General features: G+C 40.2%; 1 protein-coding gene and 1 pseudogene across 6 annotated transcripts in view; both read left to right on the top strand.

Annotated features, from left to right (window-relative positions):
* The window catches only part of ERLIN1 (ER lipid raft associated 1), a 67,132-nt gene that overhangs the window by 38,300 nt on the left and 9,694 nt on the right, over positions 1-19,138 (top strand). For 2 of the 6 annotated variants that reach the window (XM_019813699.2, XM_019813700.2), the window contains exons 12-13: positions 2,464-2,572; positions 18,085-18,194. In XM_019813699.2, the coding sequence (XP_019669258.1) occupies positions 2,464-2,572; positions 18,085-18,155 (180 nt within the window). In that variant the 3' untranslated portion in view covers positions 18,156-18,194. Of the gene's footprint in view, positions 1-1,565; positions 1,658-2,463; positions 2,573-3,632; positions 5,465-14,474; positions 14,606-18,084; positions 18,195-19,138 lie in introns of those variants that run through there. The other 4 variants (XR_002146577.2, XR_002146576.2, XM_019813701.2 and 1 more) reach the window with 4 other exon arrangements.
* On the top strand, positions 3,737-5,464 carry LOC101095379 (annotated as a pseudogene).

Raw genomic sequence — 19,138 nt, 5'->3', positions numbered from 1 at the left:
TAAAAGGATGCCCATTAATATCAAGAATAAAACATGTCTATCTACCATTACTAGAAGTAGAAAAAGGGAACAAGATAAAAAAATTTAAGGAGGCAAATTTGTAGATGATATAATTGTACCTGGGAAATACAAGAAAATTATCTGAACATGATTGCAAAAATAGAATTATTCATTGGTTAGATACAAATTTATTATTTTAAAAAATTGCTGCCCTATTTAAAATAAAACCTAAATAAATAAACATAATGAAGGCAAGTTTTTAATAATAAAAACAAGGATGGGGAGCCTGGGTGGCTCAGTCAGTTGAACATTCAACTCTTGATTTCAGCTCAGGTAAAGATCTTGTGGTTTGTGAGTTCTAGCCCTGTGTCAGGCTCTGTGCTGACAGCATGGAGCCTTCTTGGGATTTTCTCTCTCTCTCTCTCTCTCTCTCTCTCTCTCTCTCTCTCTCTCTCTCTCTGCATCCCCCTCAAAAATAAATAAACATTTAAAAAATAAATAAAAACAAGGATAAAATACTTAGGAATAAACAAGAAATCTCAAGATTTATAGAAAAACATTAAACTGTTAAAGAGAAGTATAATAATAAATTAACTTACTCTATGGGAAGGAAGAAATAGCAATTATCCCAAAATCAAATTTATACATTTATGAGATCTCAATAAAAAATATCAACCAGATATTTTTTTGATCTAAACTAACATCCCAAATTTGATAGGGAAAAATCTAAAAGAACAGTCACAACAGCCCTACCTAATATTAAAGTAAAAAATCACAGTTATTGAAGTAGTGTACTGTAGCTTCTTTAGTCAAAGTATAGAAATGAATTATATATGGAAACTTAGTACATGATAAAGGTGCCTTTTCGAAAGCTTGTAACCTAGAGGGAAAACATGGATTATTCAATGGAGGTTAGAAAACTCTGGGGGAGTTGGAAAAAATACCCCTACCTCACATGGGGGGGTTTACATGGAAATGTATTCTTGGTGGCTCAAACAAATACACACTTTTACTGCTAGGAATTTATCCTTCATGAGTAATTCCCCCCAAATAAGAATATTCATCATAGCAATATTTGTGATATTTAAAGACTGGAATATCCCTGAATGTTCATTTAAAAAGATTTTTTTTTACAGTTCCCTTATTTTAATAAAGTAGGATACTAAGCAAGCATCAGAATGCCATAGGATGCTGCTGTGTGAAAATGGGGATGTGTATGTGTGTGTCTTTTTGTTTTTTTAATCTATAAGTTATCTCCCAAAGGATATATCATAAGTGAGTAACAGTGATTACATCAAGAAGGAAACCAGAAGAGTATAGGAAGAGAGATTCATTTCCACTTTATACCCTTTTGTATATTTTTTTTGTATTTTATACCATGTGCCTGTAACGCCTACTCCAGTAATCATAAAATAATGTTTAAGGAAAAACAAAATAAAGTAAAAATGGTAAAAGAAAGCCTTCACTTAAATAGCAGTACTTTATAATCAGAATTTGGGTGAAATTCTAATTGTGCCTCTTGCTAAAAGTCTAACCTCAAATTATTTTTCCTTTCTGAATGTCAGTTGCCTCATTTACACTTGTGAACAAAGAGCCTACTGGACGTGGCTGAAGTGAAAAGTAAATGAGATTTCTAAACAGCTAAGCACAGTGTCAGGTAAATGTGATGGGTCCAGTATAAATTGTGGCTATCATTATATTTTGTCATTTAATCTTCATAAAAACCTTTTCACAAGAGGAAGAAAGTGTGTTGTTTTGGTTACCCCACCCCATTTTACAAGTGAGGGAAGTGGGCTTGATTCATAAAATTTCATGTCTCATTTTCTTCCATTCACATCTGAATTCAGAAAGAAAAAATTGTGATATGTAAGCTTCAGACTTGAGGCAGCAATTCCAGTAAAGTTCACATCTAGACAATGTGGGTTGCAAACCCTGGTTTTTCAACAATTAATCATTGCACATTGACCATGACGTTGCTCTTCCCACTGAGCACAATCTTATTACTCAGTAAAAGATAATGTATGAAAATATCATATGACTTCACTCATATGAGGACTTTAAGACACAGAACAGATGGCACAAGAGAAGGGAAGCAAAAATAATATAAAAACAGGGAGGGGGACAAAACATAAGAGACTCTTCAACATGGAGAACAAAACATGGTTACTGGAGGGATTGTGGGGGGGGGGGGGGGAATGGGCTAAATGGGTAAAGGGCATTAAGAAATCTCCTGAAATCACTGTGGCACTATATGGTAACTAACTTGGATGTAAATTAAAAAAAAAAAAAAAAAAGATAATGTATGAGTGTGTAAAATAGCCATAACTCTAGAAGATCACTCATTAGACAAGTTTAAGAGTGCTCAGGCCTTTTCAATCCACTGTAATTAAGAGTGTTAGTTTTTTTATGAACCAAGGGGAAATGTGATAAAGTACCATTTCACTCTCCATTTCTTGGTTCCAGGGTACTACTGTATTGCATTACTGTCTTTGGTCTTTTTCAATTGCAAGGAGTTTCCCAACCCAGAGAAGTTTGATCCAGGACACTTTTTGGATAAAAATAGCAGCTTCAGGTAAACAATACTTTGTGCCTTTTTCCCTTGGTTACTACAAATAAATCTACCCAAGTCCTACACATGCACATTCTGGACAATTGTTAGCTTCACTGAGTTTATGGCATAAATAAGTAATGCACTGGTGATAACCAAGTCAGTCAAATCAAATTGTTACAATTCTCCAAATCTGGATGAAACCATTTAAGTTCGTACACCAGTAAGATCAGGTAAGTCATCCAGGAACTATTTTGTGTTTGGTAATTGAGTATAATGCATGGTTTTTTGTTTACTGTTTGTTTATTTTGAGAGAGAGAGCGAGTGCGAAAGCACAAGTGGGGGAGGGGCAGAGAGAGGGAGAGAGAGAATCCCAAGCATGCTCCACGCCAACAGCACACACAGAGCCCTACACAGGCTCAAACCCATGAACTGTGAGATCATGACCTGACCTGAGAGTCAGATGCTTAACCCACTAAGCCACCCAGGTGCCCCCAATGCAAGTTTTTAAAGAAACCAAAGAAAGTCCAATTCAGGTGTCATATATCACCAGCTGACCAAGGAATTTGTTTTTGCATACTTTTGTCTGTTGATCTCCCCTTTGTACTACAGACTTTAACAAAACAAAATGTACCCATTTCTGTTTTTTGCAAACTGTTAACCATTATTAATTTTCTGATTCCTGAAGCCAGGGGCCATCGAAAAGATCTTGGTCACTTTATCTTCTTTCTTCCCCTCTGAAATTCAGAGCCCCACATATCCTTGCCTCTGTGCAGGAGCTGATTGGCTGGCTCCCAGTTATGATTCCCCATAAGGTCATACAGACAACTTAGGATTGGTCAGCACACATTTTTTTTTCCTTGTTATCCTATCCAATCATTTTATTGGTAGTTTCAAAAATAACAGTTGATATGTTTTGCTTCTAATTACAATGATAAGTGTTCAACATAAAAAATGGAAAATGCAGAAAAGCAAACCAAAAAAATAAAAATGTTACCCTACAGAGATAATCACTGTCAATATTTTACTATATACACTAAGTGCTCTTGAGCTCTCCTGTCACCCTCTTCTCTCCACCTTTCAGCCTGCCCTTCTCTCCCGCACTGCCAACCCTGAGTTGGGTTGAGGCCACAGCACCAGAGGGAGAGGAGGAGCCAGAGCTGGGAGCCAGCTGTGGCCTGGGAGTACATGGCCTCCTATTAGGAAGGTGGCAAGAAGAAAGTCTACTACCAAGATGGTGACATTGGAAATTATTATTATGGAGAGGGTCAGCCTATGAAATCTCATAGAATCCTCATGACCCATAACTTGCTGTGAACTTATGGGTTATATAGAAAAATGAAAATATACAGTTCCCATAAAACCACGGCTGAAGAAATGACAAAATACCACAGTGATGAGTATCTCAAATGTCTGCATTCAATAAGATCAGGTAACATGAATATGTCTGAGTATCGTAAGCAGATGCAGAAATTTAGTGATGGAGACAATTGCCCAGAGTTTCATGGACTCTGAGTTTTGTCAGCTTTCAACTAGTACTTGGGGCTTTGAAGTCAAACAAACCTCAAACCGATATGGCTGTTAACTGGGCTGGAGGATTACATCATGCTAAGAAATCCGAAGAATTAGGATTCTGTTATGTTAATGATACTGTACTTGCCACCCTTGAATTACTGAAGTATCACCAGAGAGTCATATATTACTGATATTCATCATGGTGATGGTGCTCAAGAAGCTTTTTATGTAACAGACCATATAATGACTGTATCTTTCCATAAATATGGGGAACACTTACCTGGAACAGGAGACTTGAGGGACGTTGGTGCAAGAAAAGGCAAATACTCTTGTCAATTTTCCAGTAAGAGACGGTATAGATGATGAGTCAGATGGGCAGCTATGTAAGCTTATTATCTCAAAAGTGATGGAGATGTATCAGCCTAGTGCTATAGTTACAGTGTGGTGTAGACTCACTGATGAGACTTGGTTGCTTCAATCTGATGGTCAAAGGTCATGCTAAATGTGTAGCAGTTGTAAAAACTTTCAATTTACCATTAACTGATGCTTGGGATGGGGGGTGGATAGACAATCTAATGTTGCTTGATATTGAACATGTAAGACTGCAGCCCACCCATAATTGTGAAGTTTCCAGTGAATTGCCACATAATGATTACTTTGAATATTTTGGACCAGTCTTCAAACTGCGTATTAGTTCTTCAAACATGACAAACCAGAACACCACAGAATTTATGGAAAAGATAAAACAGCATTTATTCAAAAATTTACACATGCTACCTCATGCATGTGGCATCCAGATTCAAACTATTCCAGAAGATGCTGTTCAGGAAGACAGTGAAGACGAAGATGGAGAAGATTCAGATAAGAGAATTTCTATTTGAACATCTGATAGATAGCTTGTGTGAGGGATTCTCAGTTCTGAGGATGAAGGAAAAGGAGATTGTAGAAATGCTATCATAAAGAAAAAGTAAAGAAAGCTAGAAGCAAAGAAGACAAGAAGGAAACTGAGGGCAAAAAAAAAGTAGATGTTACGAAAGAAGAGAAATCCAAGGACAAGACTAGTGAAAAAACAAATACCAAAGGAGCCAAATCAGAACAGCTCAGCAACCTTTGAATTAGAGTTTCACCAATTTCAGAAACCATAAAAAGGAGAGAGAAGGAAGGAAGAATTTTTTTTTTTCTTTTTGAAGACTTCTGGTTTCATTTTATACTAGCTTGGCATGGACTGTTTATTTTCAAAATGGCTTGTTTTTGTTTTTGTTTCGTGTGGCAAGTTTTATTGTGAGTTTTCTAATTATAAAGCAAAATTTCTTTTCTCCATCATGCTTTATGTAATAGTATTTAAAATTGATGTTACTCTGTCCAAAAATCGATCTATTAAAAGAAGTAACTGGGAAGTGCCTGGGTGGCTCAGTCAGCTGAGTGTGCGACTTCGGCTCAGGTCATGATCTTGCAGTTCGTGAGTTGAGCCCCACATCAGGCTTGCTGCTGTCAGCACGGAGCCTGCTTTGTATCCTCTGTTCTCCTCTCTCTACTCCTCCCCCATTTGCATTCTCCCCCTCCCTCCCTCCCTCCCTCCCTCCCTCAAAAATAAACATTGAAAAAAAAGAAGTAATTGGACTTTCTGAGCTGATTTTTCCATCCTTTGTAATTCTCTTTATTAAAACACAATTATACTTGGGGGAAAAAACCCACAAAACTACAGTAATTAATACTGTGTGACTCCGGCATACAGATAGACATATAGATTGAAGATACAGAAATGGATCCAGAAATGAAACCTCACATAGTCCATTGATTTTCAATAAGGGTATCAAGACAACTTAATAGGGAAAGAATAGTCATTTCCACAAATGGGGCTGGGATAACTGGATATTCACATGCAAAAGAATGAAGTTGGACCTCTTCCTTAAACCATACACAGAAATTAACTCCCAAGTGGCTCATAGACCTAATGTAAGAGTTAAAACTATAAAACTCTTAGAAGAAAAATAGGAGGAAATCATGACCTTGAGTTAGGCAATAGTTCTTGAAATGACACCAAGAGCACAAATAACAACAAAAAGATAATCTAGACATCATCAAAATTTTAAACCTTTGTGCTTCAAAGGGCAGCATCAAAAAAGTGAAAAGATAACCCACAGAATGGGAAAAGATATTTGCAAACCATATCTGATATGGAACTTGTACCCAGAATATATAAAGAACTCTGGTAAGTCAGCAATAAAGACAACCCAATTTCAAAAATGGGCAAAGGGCTTGAACATTTCTACAAAGAAGATATATGAATGACCAATAAACAAATGAAAAATTCATTAAGATCACTAGTTACCAGAGAAATGCAAAGCAAAGCCACAATGGGATACCACTTTACACCCACTGTGATGGCTAAAATAAAGACGGATAAGAACAAGTACTTAAATAATATGGAGAAGCTAGGATCTTTATGAATTTCTGGTGAGAATGTAAAATGGTGCAGCCACTTTGGAAAACAGCTTGGCAGTTCCTCAAAATGCTAAGCATAAGATTACCATATGACCAACAATTTTGCTCCAAGGTATATATACCCAGAACAAATAAAACCTATGTCCACACAAAAACCTGTACAAGAGTATTCATAGTAGCATTGTTCATAATAGCCAAAAAGTAGAAACAACCCAAATGTCTATCAACTGGTGAATGGATAAACAAAATGGAATAGCCATACGATGGAATATTATCTGGCCATAAAAAGGGAATGAATACATGCTACAATGTGGATAAACCTTGAAAACATGCTAAATAAAAGAAGCCAGACACAAAAGATTACATATTGTATGATCCCATTTATATGAAATGTCCAGAACAGGCAAATCAATAGAGACAGAAAGCAGAGTCGTGGTTGCTTAGGTCTGGAAAGTGACAGCAAATGAGCACAGAGTTTTGGGGGCTGGGGGTGAGCTGATGATAATATTCTAAAATTAAACTGCAGTGATGGCTGCACAACTGTTTTCTAAAAACCACTGAGCTGTACACTTAAATGGATGAATTTTATAGTATGTGAATTATATCTTAATAAAACTTCTTTAAAAGAAAGAATATATATATACAAGCCCCAAATTATAATTAGAACAAATTGTCCTGATAAAATAGAAGCATGATGACTGGAAAGTACTTCATGGCTCATAGGTGTCTTCTAAACCCTGCCTCAGGATATGCAGTGTCAAGACTCAGGTTCAAGACAATATCCCAGCAGAAGGCATGCGGGAACGTCAGAAGTATGGGATTGAAACAGGCCAGTAAGAAGAAGGGAAATTTCCTAGTACCAGGCACCAACCAGAACTGGAAGGAATTGGGCTACTTACAGGGAGTCAGTCAACAGTCCAGTCTAGAGTTTCCAAGGGGCCTTGGTGAACTCAGGCTAGACAGGCTGATGTTGATGTATGAGGAGGATTTGATTTCACGCATAGGTCTTGTCAGGTAAATAGTAGGTATTTCTACACATTTGCAATCACAACAAGAAGGATTTAGGGCAAAATACCTTCAGCCTTAGTGATGTCAAATTTTAAATCCCGAGACTTTTACATAATTAGATCCAAAAGTTAGATTCAGAGTGATCATTTCTAGTTCTGAATTTTTCCTGAAGCTGGACTTAACTTTATATTTATGATTGTTTGGGATGAAATATCTCTCATGAATTTCCATTCTCAGGGCTCTTATAAGCCACACTCAAGAAGCTTGCTCAGGCCTCTCCTTCCTACTTTCGTTCCCTGTTAGTTTCTAACATGGAAGGGATCTGTTGATCTTCAGTGATGCTCCAGTTGCTCAAACTGAAAAAAATTTTCTTGCAGTCTTAGATGACAATTTTTTATCTTTAGCATTAGTGCTTACTTCAGGAGGGAGCATAGAATAGAACAGAGCTAATAACAGGTTTTCAAATCTGATCATTTGTGACATTTTCTAGCTGTGTGACTTGGGGCAGGACCAGAGTTTCTTGATCTTCATATAAAAAGTGGAATTGATAACACCTACCTTCCAAGGTTAGGAGACTGAGGATGAATGAAACGTATGTATTTTCTCTGACAATTAGAAGGAGCTCATATGTGATGGTTTTTTACTCTCAAGTCACTGAAAATTCTCCCATAGTCAATCCAAATTTAAGTTTTTAGACATTCTTTTTTTTAAGTTTATTTATTTATTTTGAGAGAGAGAGTGTGGGGTAGGGGCAGAAAAGAGGGGAGCAGGCTCAGTGCTGTCAGCACAGAGCCCAATGCAGGCCTTGAACTTCCGAAGCATGAGATCATGACCTGAGCTGAAATCAAAAGTGAGATGCCTAACCAACTGAACCACCCAGGTGCCCCAGTTTTTAGACATTCTTTGTAAACCATTCATTGCTTTTTCCCATTCTGTTTCCTGGACTCGTGTGAAATTCCAAGCTTAGGCACTATTCAACCAATTAATACTTGTTATTATATTTCTCTGGTATAATAGTGGCATTGGGTCTCTCATACTTCTCACTGTAATACTGTATTTCTCTGAATTTAAGATGCCATCTGTTTGAAGATACATCTAGTTTCAGAGACATTAAAATGTGAAATAAGAGCACATATAAATATAGTTGCCCCCTACTACTTTTGGACCCATGGTCCGTTGCTCAAAGTCTGATGTACATTAGTCCCTTCATCCCAGATGACCAGATCACTTAGAATCAGGCTTCATTTTTTTCAGTTAACCTTCCGCCTGATACCGTGATACCTGATATGATGTCATATCAGTAAACACACATTACATTAGTTTTTTTCAAACTCAGAACCACTTTACTCCAACAAGGATAAGGATTACACAGGTACAAGCTATTGACAAATTAGGCAATACTGGTACACAGAACAGATTCAGAGTCCATGCTTTGCATGCTTTCCACTGGCTGGAGGGCAATCTGAGTCAACATGTCACTGAACCAATGATTGCCCTGTTGGAATTAGGGTTCGTGGGGGCATATGGAAGAGCCTGGTTTTCTGAAATTCCACTTAGTCATTTCCTGCCCTGTTCTAAAGTCAACAAAATGTAAATGCAGAGGAGGTAGTTCATTATTTGTTATTGCTTGTCAACATTTGTTTAATTCTGTTCTATAATTCACGTATAGGCTAGGGACTGGGAATCCTGAAACAAGATATTGCCTCTGGGCTTAAGGACCTTATATTTTAATCAGGGAAGACAAACAAGTAAGCCAACAATTACAGCATAATACTATGTAGAGAAGTGTGCACAGAGTTTTATGAAACAAAGGGAAGGACACTGAATCAGACTAGGAGTGAGTGAAAGGAAAGATTTAGAGAAAATGATGCCTAAACTTAGATTTGAAACACAAATAGGAGGCAGATAGCTTCCAAGTGGAGAGAGAGAAGGTATCAAACCTCTTTTCTGTTGGTGTATCTTACCATAATTTTTAGAGACTGGGGGGAAACATGCAGAGGCTTTGAAGGATTGTGGGTTGTTTGGTATGGCTGGCAGGAAGGAAAGGTGTTGGGGAAGAGAGAAGATCTGATGTGGGACAGGCAGTAAACACAAGGCCATAGAGAGCCTGGTTGCCAGGGAAAGAGCTTGAACCTAACTGAGGAAGAGTGGAGAACCAAAAAAGGATCTGAACAGTGACGGGAGGGGCGAACAGGAGACAAGGTGTGGTTTGCGCCAAGAAAAATGTCGCTGGCTGCAGTGTGACACATGCAGTGGGAGGAGGTTGAGTCCGAGGCAGGAAGGCAGATCCAGTCCAGGATGAATGAGAACAGAACTGAGACAATGGCGGTAGAGGTGAAGAGCATGGGGCAGCTGTGAGGATGGTTGAGAAAGAGAACGGAGAGGGCTTAGGGAGTGAGGACATTTGGGAAATGGGTGAGAAGGGAGAACTTACAACAGTTCCCATGTTTTTGACTTGGGCAACAGGTGGTGCCGTTTCCCAAGAGGAGCGGCTAAGAGACGCTGTGTTTAGATTCGAAGGGGTTGCATTTGAGGTCCCTGAGGAACAAGCAAAAAGGGAAAGCATCCTAGTCAAGGAGATAAGAAATTAATCAATACACCCAACGTATACATAGCACTCCATAGTTTACACCAAACCTTTATCTAAAAGTGAGACATGACTGGAGCCGACGGCGTTGGGGTGAGGTCTGGGGAGTTTACCTGGAGGAGAGCAGCCAGCCTGTCTAGGGAGCACAGAAATCCAGCACTGGAGGTTGGGGCTAGATTCAAAAACTAGAGGAAACCCCAGAGGATTTTTACCTTCTGCAAAATCCTGAAAGGGCTGCATTTAGAAGAAAATGAATTCAAGAGTATTTATCCTGAAAAACTGGAGTTAAAGATAGTAGGAAAAGGGCATTTTGGGTTCACCTCTAACTCTTGAAACCAACTGAAAACAAAATAAAATAGCAAAGAGTTAAAAAGAAACTTCTACCTGGGGCGCCTGGGTGGCGCAGTCAGTTAAGCGTCTGACTTCAGCCAGGTCACGATCTCGCGGTCCGTGAGTTCGAGCCCTGCATCAGGCTCTAGGCTGATGGTTCGGAGCCTGGAGCCTGTTTCCGATTCTGTGTCTCCCTCTCTGTCTGCCCCTCCCCCGTTCATGCTCTGTCTCTCTCTGTCCCAAAAATAAATTAAAAATGTTGAAAAAAAATTAAAAAAAAAAAAAAGAAACTTCTACCTTCAATAAATAAGGAACATGTTACAGAACAAAACTGTAAAGAATGACTGCCAGATGAAATTAATTTTGATCTAGAATATGTGAGTACACAAAGCCAACACATTCCTGCACAGACTCTGAGAAGGAGATCAATTTACCTAAAATGAAGTGTCGTGTTCCTGGGGAGTGCATCCAGTGACCCTCCATGGGTAGCATGCCAAGGTCTAAGGTGGATCAGAGATGATCAAATGTTCTGCAGTATCTGTCCTCTCTTTTTATTGTAACAGAACTGATTTTTAGCTGGGCTTATGGCTGTCTGGGACAAAAACTACATGTACCAGCTTCCCTTCCATGTAGGCACGACTATGTGACTGCCTTCTGGCCTGTGAAATGTAAGTGGAAGCCATGGTGTAAACCTAGGAAGTTTGTTTTCGTTTTTATTTTTATTTTCTCAGCAGCTTTATTTATCATGCATACACCACATGCAAGTGGAATCATGCAATAATTAGGTTTTTGGTGACTGGCTTCCTTCATTTAGCATAATGGTTAAAAGGTTCATCCGTGTTACAGCATGTACGAGTACTTCATTCCTGTTTATTGCTGAATATGTATAAACCACATTCCGGTTATCCATTCTCACTGGCCGTGTGTGAGAGTGGGAAGTTTGCTTTTAAAGGAAGAAAGTGGGCTCCTTCTTGGTGGCTGGAATGTCTGTCCAGGCATCAGCACAGCCTAAAGCTTGGAGAGTACATGGCTTTTTATGAGGACTCTATTATCAAGACCTGTGGAATAGAAAAGACACTGACAGCCTTGATTTTTATGGCAGGTTTTGACCAGTAAACAAAACTTATTTTGGACAAATACATTTTGGAAAGGTATCAACCTAATAACATGGAAAGAATAACTTTTATCAGGTTTAAATTGCATTTCTGTTGAGGTCTTTTTTTTTTTGTCTCCACAAATTTGTTGTTTAATATGTAATGATGGGAAACAATAAACTTAGTTTTTCTTCTGAAGAAAAAAAACAGGGGGAGGGAGGAAGGGAGAAAGAGGAGCCACAGTTTTTTAACAATGATGATAAACATTGTACCATTTTAAATCTAAACGACAGCTCAACACTTGTGAGAGTTATGGACACAGAGCTGAATATAAATTTTACAGCATGACCAATAATGTGACTAACAGAAATCTGGAGTCATTAGACTGCAAAGGAGCTTTCAGGAGAAGGGAAAACTCACTTCAAGTTTGGGATGGGGCACCTGGGTGGCTTAGTCTATTAAGCATCTGACTTGTGATCTCAGTTCAGGTCTTGATCTCAGTGTTGTGAGTTCAAGCACCGTGTTGTTGGGCTCCACGCTGGGTGTGGAGCCTACTTAAGAAAAAAAAAAAAAAAGCTTTCTGATGGCTTCTCCTTACTCTTGGAATAAAATCTGAACCCCTTGCCACACGAATAAAGCGTGTGCCACTTTCCTGTTCTCCCGTTGGATGTGTGGCCTCCTTGGTCTCCAAGCTCCTACACTGGACTGGCTCTCCAGTCCCAAGACCAGCCATCCCTCACTGCTCTGGGTGTGTGCCCTGGCTCCACATCTACCTGGACTGCTCTCTGTCCCCAGAGAGTCCCCTGATTGACTCCTTTGATGATGCAAAGCTCAAATCAAATGTCACTTGCACAGGCCATCTCTGATCCCCAAATGGAATCAGCCACCCCAACTCACCCTAGCCCACCTTGGGCCAGTCTCTATCACCACATACTATTTTCTTCATAAATAAAATCTGAAAATATCTCCATCATTATGTATTTATTATTGATTTTCTACACACACACACACACACACACACACACATACACACACACACACACCATGAGAGTGGGGATCTTACCTGTCTTACTATCTATCCCCATACCAGAGTTTAACACAAAGTGTTGACTATATTTTTGTGGAATGAATAAATGAACAAACAAAAAGCTCTGTTACCACGTGGACCAAATAGTTACCATCTAACAATGAAATATGGGGTTGAAAAACATAACAGCATCACGACCACCATCCCTTAATGATTTCTATGCTTTTTTTTAATTTAGAGCCATTATTTGGCATTTTATTTCATCTTACAAAGAGATATTTTTCTAAAGGCAAGTAATTCCTTCAGCTTTATTTCAACTTCTTTTTCTTCTGTTAAGTCTGTTAAGACCCTATGATCCCTTTTTTGGAAAATTATTCATCTATCCTTCTATCTGCGAATTCATTCATTTTAGCAAACATTTATTGAGTACCTAGTATGTGCTAAGCAGTATTCTAAACATTGAGGACAAAGCAGTGAAAAAAACAACTCAGTAATCCTGCCTTCCTGCAGCTTATATCTTAGTAGTGAATACAGCAAACAAAAAAAAGGAACAAATAATTACATAATATGCCTCTAGGTAATGATAAGTATTACAAAGAAGAGTCCAGTAAAGGGATAGAGAATGGAAAGAGATAGCAGCCTGGGACTAGTTTAGGTGGATAGGAAGGTCAGAGCCAGCCTCTCTAAAGTGGTGGAATTTGAGTGTGAACTTAAATGATGTAAAGGGAAAAGCCACACAGATTTAGGAAAGAGCATTCCAGGCAGGGAAAAGAGCAACTAAAAAGGCCCTGGGGCAGAAATGAGCTTAGTATGTCCAAGGAATAGAAAGGACATTGTGACTGTTGCTTACCAGGCCTTGATGTCACTATAAGTATGGTGGGAAATTACTGAACTATTTTGAGTTGGAAAGTCATTTGATTTATGTTTTAAAAACTCTGGCTATGATGTTGTTAATAAAACTAGTGGGGCAAAAATAGAAACAGGAAAATATTCAAGGAGGCGGTTGTCATTATCCAAAGAAGAAATACATGGTGAGGCTATTGTCATCATTCAAGCTAGAAATGTATGGTTACCTGGACTAGGATGACAGTGGTCAAGGTGAGAGAAGTAGTCAGTTTCCAGATATATCTTAAAGCGGAGTCTGTATAACTTGGTGACATGATGAGTAACATAAAAAGAGGGGCACCTGGGGGGCTCAGTAGGTTAAGCGTCCAACTTTGGCTCAAGTCATGATCTCATGGTTCATGAGCTCTCATGAGTTCGGGCTCTGTGCTGACAGCTCAGAGCCTGGAGCCTGCTTTGGAATTCTCTCCCTTTCTCTTTGCCCCTCCCCCGCTTGCACTCTGTCTTTCTCCTTCTCTCTCTCAAAATAAATAAACTTAAAAAAAATTTATGGGGCTCCTGGGTGGCGCAGTCGGTTAAGCGTCCGACTTCAGCTCAGGTCACGATCTCACGGTCCGTGAGTTCGAGCCCCGCGTCGGGCTCTGGGCCGATGGCTCAGAGCCTGGAGCCTGTTTCCGATTCTGTGTCTCCCTCTCTCTCTGCCCCTCCCCCGTTCATGCTCTGTCTCTCTCTGTCTCAAAAATAAATAAACGTTTAAAAAAAATTAAAAAAAAAAAATTTAAAAAGAGGCATTGTAGGTGAGTCTCAGGTTTTGACCTGATAAATTGGATCAATTGTGGTAATATTTCCCAGTTTGAGGAGGCAGATGAGGGAAAGAGCAAATTTAATTTAAGAGTCATCCCAATGGAATTGCCTGTTACCAATTGATAGTAGGGGTTATTCTCAGCTGATGGGGTGTGGGGGTACCATCTTATTTTTATCCTTGTTCTTTTCTGTATTGTCTGCATTTTTATAACAAACATATTTCATTTTTACATAAGCATATAAAGTCATTTTTAAAAAAGAATTATTTTCAAGGTACCCTTAAAAACAGGAAGCCAAATTGGAGGCAGTGTCATGATATAACCAGGCCAACATGACAGAGGCATTCTGGCATTGTGGAAAGCTTTGGAGTCAGACAACGAATTTAATCTCCAGATTTGCCAGATGTAAGTTATATGATCTGGGAAAATCATTTAAATTTTAGGGGTTCTCGGGGCGCCTGGGTGGCGCAGTCGGTTAAGCGTCTGACTTCAGCCAGGTCACGATCTCGCGGTCCGTGAGTTCGAGCCCCGCGTCAGGCTCTGGGCTGATGGCTCAGAGCCTGGAGCCTGTTTCCGATTCTGTGTCTCCCTCTCTCTCTGCCCCTCCCCCGTTCGTGCTCTGTCTCTCTCTGTCCCAAAAATAAATAAACGTTGAAAAAAAAAATTTTTTTTTTAAATAAAAAAAATTTTAGGGGTTCTCATATATGTAAATGGGATATAATGGTCCCCTTAGGGGCACGTGGGTGGCTCAGTCACTTGAGCATCTGACTCTTGATTTCAGCTCAGGTCATGATCCCAGCATCGTGGGATTGAGCCCCATGTTGGGCTCTGTGCTGAGCATGGAGCCTGCTGAAGATATTTTCTCTCTCCCTCCCTCCCTCCCTCCCTCCCTCCCTCCCTCCCATTGCCCCTTACCCTGCTCATGCTCTCTCTCTCTCTAAGAAATAAAATTAAAAGATAATAAAATAAATAGGAGCTAAGACCAAGCCTAACTAGGGAGAGGCCTCTTTAGGTGAGAGGATCAGGGGAAGGTCCCATGTGACAAGCCGTGAGAAGAACAGTCCAGGAAGGAGTATTGGTAGGAGCTTGGTCTGTCCTGAGGACCAATATTCTTTACTCTCCATGCTTGGCCAGGTCCTCTTTGCCCTGCTCTCTCATAACACTTAAACCCCAAATCTATCTCAGAGAGTGATTGGTGATTTGAATGGCGCTGGATGTATGATTCATCTATATGTCTAGCCCACTAATGTTTATTAAGCAGGGTTAAATGACATTGAGACTGTCCTGCAGGAGCTCAGAGTTACTGCTGGATGATAGAAAGAAATTTTAAAGTTTAAAATTTAAAACCCACAACCTCTGCCTTCTCTCTCTGTCTCTGCTCTGTCTCTCTCTCTCTTCCCCCTCCTTCTCACTCCCTCTCTCCCTTGTCTAGGGTCTAGGGAGGAGTGACAGCAGAAGGAGGAGGACTGCTGCCCACCTCCCTACTTAATGTTAACATCCTTCTACCCCTCCTCAATCCCTTACAAGTTTTGGTGAGCTCCTTTCTTTGCTCACATGTCCCTGGTGGGACCTTACTTCTGCTGCATATCTGTACTCACTGGAGCTAGTTGAGTAGGATGTTGGGCTCACTGCGCTGAAGGGTGCTGAGTTCAGGCCCTCCTCCACTACTTAGTTGTGTGACCCTGGGAAAATCCCTCCTCTGAAACGGGAATTACAGTACCCTCCTCCCCAGCCTGTTGTGGGGAATAAATAAGGAGCTAGTTGGCACCCTGTAAAACAGTGTAGAATTGTGAAGTAGTGGAGATTTCTTGGACCAGGCAGGGGGTAACTGTGAGGATACTGAGAACCCAGGAAAGAGGAAGTGCCTAAAATCTGCCCTCTTTCTCACATCTCATCACTGTGGCTCTGACCCTCCTGCCTTCGTCTTTCACTCTTGAGGACCCTTGTGATCACACAGGGCTGGGCCAGGTAATCCTTCTATCTCAAGATTAGCTGATAAGCAGCCATAATTCCATCTGCAAACTTCTTTGTGCCTTGCCGTGTAACATCACACACTCCCAGCTTCTAGGGATTAGAATGTGGACATTTTGGGGGGCCTATTATTACACCTGCCACAGTGGGAGACAGGACCTTCTGATCTAATTCAGTGCCCACATACTCTCTCAAACCCAGCAAAGCTGTTACGTGACCCAGCTCAGTGGTCCCAAGTGAATACATACATTATGTCCCCCACAGTGTTGTGTTTGTTCAGCCATAGCTTTGAGGACAGGGACTGCCTTTTCCACTATTGATTGTCACGTCACTAGAATGTAAGCACCACATGAGCAGGGGTCTTTGCTGGGGTTTATTCTATATCAGAAATAATAAGTAAAGCCATTAGCCTTTAATGGTAAAGGCCTTATGTATGTATTTGTTGAATGAATGAATTGTATGCCATCATCTAGCATGGTCTTGAGCACAGAATAATTGCTTAATGCTGCTGCTACTACTATTAATCTGCTAATCATATGTATGGAGCCCTTACTGTGTGCCAGGCACTGTGCAAAAGGCCTTGCGTGTGTTATCTTATCTGATCCACCCAACTCATGAGGAAGGACCTGTTTCTTCTCCATCCTATACAGAAGGAAATTGAAATTTAGAGAAATTAATTAATTTGCCCAAGGTCAAATGACCTAAGAGGGAGTTGAACTTTACTTAAAATCATACCCTTGTGCATTATGCTAAGTGAAATAAGTCAAAGACAAATACTGTATGATCTCACTTATATATGGAATCTAAAAAAGCCAAGCTCATAGAAACAGAATGGTGGTTGCTAGGGGTTGGGGAGTGGATGAAATGAGATGTTGGTCAAAGGATACAAACTCCCAGCTGTAAGATGAATAAGTTCAGGAGATCTTATGTACAGCACAGTAACTGTAGTTAACAATACTCTATTATATACTTGAAAAGAGAGTAGATCTTAAATATTCTCGCCATATGCACACACATACAAACACACACACACACACATACACACACTAAGATAAGTGAGGTGATAGAAGTGTTAACTGACCCTATCGTGGTAATCATTTTGCAACATATACATGTATCGAATCATCACATTGTATACCTTAAATGTACACAATGTTATGTTAATTATATCTCATTAAAGCTGGAATTTTTTTTTTTTTAATATCATATCCCTCTGACACTCAGACTCCTTCCACTTCTAGTTGTTTTGAGAGGCATTGCATGCATTCTGGCTTTAGGACATGTGTTCCGGTGCTTAAAGTGGAATCCCAGAGAAGTGCCAACCTCAGCTCTGATATATAGAGGGTTCCTTGTTTACAACAACCCAAAGTTCAAACAGGCAGGGAGGGTACATCCCTCTCCTAGAAGAGGAGTCATCTGTGTAGCATGAGTGAGGTCCCCTAAGAACTATAGGCACATTTGCCAGAGAAAGGGGAATTCTTCTACTGAGGAACAATTTGGGCTTATCTGAGGGCCACTAAGCCAAGCCTTCAGTTGTCACAGTAGGTATTGTCCTAGAAAAAAGGCCTAATGTGTGACAGCATCCGTAATGCCTTCGCAGCCTTCTCTCTTGATTCACCACCTGGGGTGTCCGGATCCTATCAGATACCATGGGATTTTAGTAATGGGCGTAAGGCGGCAGCCCTATGCCACTACGAATTTGATGCTTATCTAGGGTCAACCCTCTGGACCATTTGTGGGCCAGGTTGGCCTGGCTATACAGTGTTCACCCGATATATCTAAGAGGGAATAGTGGTCTTTACTGACAGGTTATAAAAGCATTGGACTTCCTTGGGAAAGTTTGCTAGAGATAGAGCAGAAGGATGCAAGATGAAACATCATTAATGGGTTTGTTCGTTCATTCATTTAACAAGGGTGCATCTATGCCAGGCTCTGTGCTAGAGGCTGTCGGCCATCCGAGATGACAGGACCAGGGGGTCAGTGAGCCTGCACTATATCCTAACACCCACCAGGCACATAGTAGGTAAGTACATTAATAGGCAAAGCAATAAGAATTGGAAATACAAAGACTGATTGTAGTAGCAATTGCAAGGGGAGGTGAGGAAGACCCAGGATTGAGAGCTGGGTCGAGGCACCTGGGGAAACAGCTCAAGCAAAAGCAGGAAGGCAGGTGAAGAGGGCATGCTCAGAAGACAGTGTGTGGTGTGCTGAGTCTGGATGACAAGTCACACCTGGACCATGTAGGAAGGCCTTGAGGACCAGGCTGAGGCCTCTGGATTTTAACACTGCAGCACATGAAGATCTACTGAAACTTTGTTCTTGGAAAACAGGTGTAATTTATATACCGTAAAATTCACTCATTTTAAGTGTACAATTCAATGAATTGTGCAATCATTGCTATGATCCAGTTTTAGAGCATCCTCATTGCTCCAGCTAGATTCCTCATGCCTATTTACAGTAAATCCCCATTCCCATCTCCAGCCCCAGGCAATTGCTATTTTGATTTCTATCTCTGTAGGTTTACTTTTGTATGACAATTCCTATAGGTGGAATAATTTAATATGTGGTTTTTCATGTTGGCTTCTTTCGTCTAGCATAGTGGTTTTGGAGTCCATCCATGTTGAAGTATTCAGTTATATGGTTATACCACATTTGATTTATCTATTTACCGGTTAATGCACATGTGGGTAGTTTCAACCTTTTGGCTTTATGATTAAGACTGCTATGAACATTCTTTTTTAAAAAAAAAATTTATTATTAAGAGACAAAGAGAGACAGAGCATGAGCATGGGAGGGGCAGAGAGAGGAGAAGACACAGAATCCGAAGCAGGCTTCAGGTTCTGAGCTGTCAGCACAGAGCCCGACGCAGAGCTCAAACTCACAAACTGTGAGATCATGACCTGAGCCGAAGTCGGATGCTTAACCAACTGAGCCACCCAGGTGCCCCAAGACTGCTATGAACATTCT

Source organism: Felis catus, chromosome D2 (assembly GCF_018350175.1).
Source record: "Felis catus isolate Fca126 chromosome D2, F.catus_Fca126_mat1.0, whole genome shotgun sequence".
Lineage (NCBI taxonomy): Eukaryota > Metazoa > Chordata > Mammalia > Carnivora > Felidae > Felis > Felis catus.
This window is presented reverse-complemented; position numbering and strand designations above follow the sequence as displayed.